Source organism: Empidonax traillii, unplaced genomic scaffold, assembly GCF_003031625.1.
Source record: "Empidonax traillii isolate 1590-97213 ecotype Southwest subspecies unplaced genomic scaffold, ASM303162v1 scaffold6110:size10789, whole genome shotgun sequence".
Taxonomy (NCBI): domain Eukaryota; kingdom Metazoa; phylum Chordata; class Aves; order Passeriformes; family Tyrannidae; genus Empidonax; species Empidonax traillii.
In genome coordinates this window covers 1,003-2,230 of record NW_020961303.1, presented here as the reverse complement: position 1 = coordinate 2,230, position 1,228 = coordinate 1,003, and the positions used below count along the sequence as shown (strand labels likewise).

General features: G+C 48.2%; 1 protein-coding gene across 1 annotated transcript in view; it reads right to left on the bottom strand.

Moving 5' to 3' along the window:
- The window catches only part of LOC114073344 (manganese-transporting ATPase 13A1-like), an 8,756-nt gene extending 7,935 nt beyond the window's left edge, over positions 1-821 (bottom strand). Inside the window, exons 1-2 of the mRNA XM_027911116.1 lie at positions 681-821; positions 288-484 (exon numbers count right to left, since the gene is read on the bottom strand). Of these exons, the coding sequence (XP_027766917.1) occupies positions 288-484; positions 681-821 (338 nt within the window). The remainder of the gene's footprint in view (positions 1-287; positions 485-680) is intronic.
- Between the last annotated feature and the right edge of the window lie 407 nt (positions 822-1,228).

Genomic DNA, 1,228 nt, shown 5'->3' with positions numbered 1-1,228 from the left:
TTAAACTCCAAGATTAAACTCCAAGATTAAACCTGAACTCCAAGATTAAACTCCAAGATTAAACTCCAAGATTAAACCTGAACTCCAAGATTAAACTCCAAGATTAAACCTGAACTCCAAGATTAAACTCCAAGATTAAACTCCAAGATTAAACCTGAACTCCAAGATTAAACTCCAAGATTAAAACCAGAACTAAAATTCCAACTCCAGACCTAAACCTCCCCTCTGCTCCCTGTTTTTGATTTCCTGGGGGGGGATGTGGGGGTGTGGGTGGTTTCAGATCTCACCTGTTGTCCCCGTATTTCCTGCGGACGGCTCGCACCTCGCGCTCCTCCTGATACCCCCGCCAGTTCTGGAAGTGCCGCAGGGGCCGCTCCACCGGGAACGCCACCGGCACGAAGCGCCGCTCGCCTCCGGAACGTTCCGCGTAGGAGTAGCGCAGCTTCTGGAACTCGAACGACAGCAGCTCCTCCCCGTCCTCATCCTGGAGGAAAACCATTAATTTACAGCAATTTACGCAAAATCAGCAATTAACAGCAATTTACGATCAGTTAACGGTGTGTTCCGGAACGTTCCGGAACGTTCCGCGTAGGAGTAACGCAGCTTCTGGAACTCGAACGACAGCAGCTCCTCCCCGTCCTCATCCTGCCAGGAAATCAGCAATTAACAGCAATTTATGCGAAATCAGCAATTAACAGCAATTTACGATCAGTTAACGGTGATTTCCGGAATGTTCCGGAACGTTCCGCGTAGGAGTAACGCAGCTTCTGGAACTCGAACGACAGCAGCTCCTCCCCGTCCTCATCCTGGAAGAAAACCATTAATTTACAGCAATTTACGATCAATTAACGGTGTTTCCAGGCAGGAATTGCTCAATTAACGGTGTTTTCCGGAATGTTCCGGAATGTTCCGCGTAGGATTAACGCAGCTTCTGGAACTCGAACGACAGCAGCTCCTCCCCGTCCTCATCCTGTGAGGAAATCAGCAATTAGTGTCAATTTACACTCAATTAATGGTGTCTCCAGGCAGGAATTGCTCAATTAACGGTGTTTTCTGGAATGTTCCGGAATGTTCCGTGCAGGAATAACGCAGCTTCTGGAACTCCAACGACAGCAGCTCCTCCCCGTCCTCATCCTGCCAGGAAATCAGCAATTAACAGCAATTTACGCGAAATCAGCAATTAACAGCAATTTACGATCAGTTAGCGGTGTGTTCCGGAACATTCTGG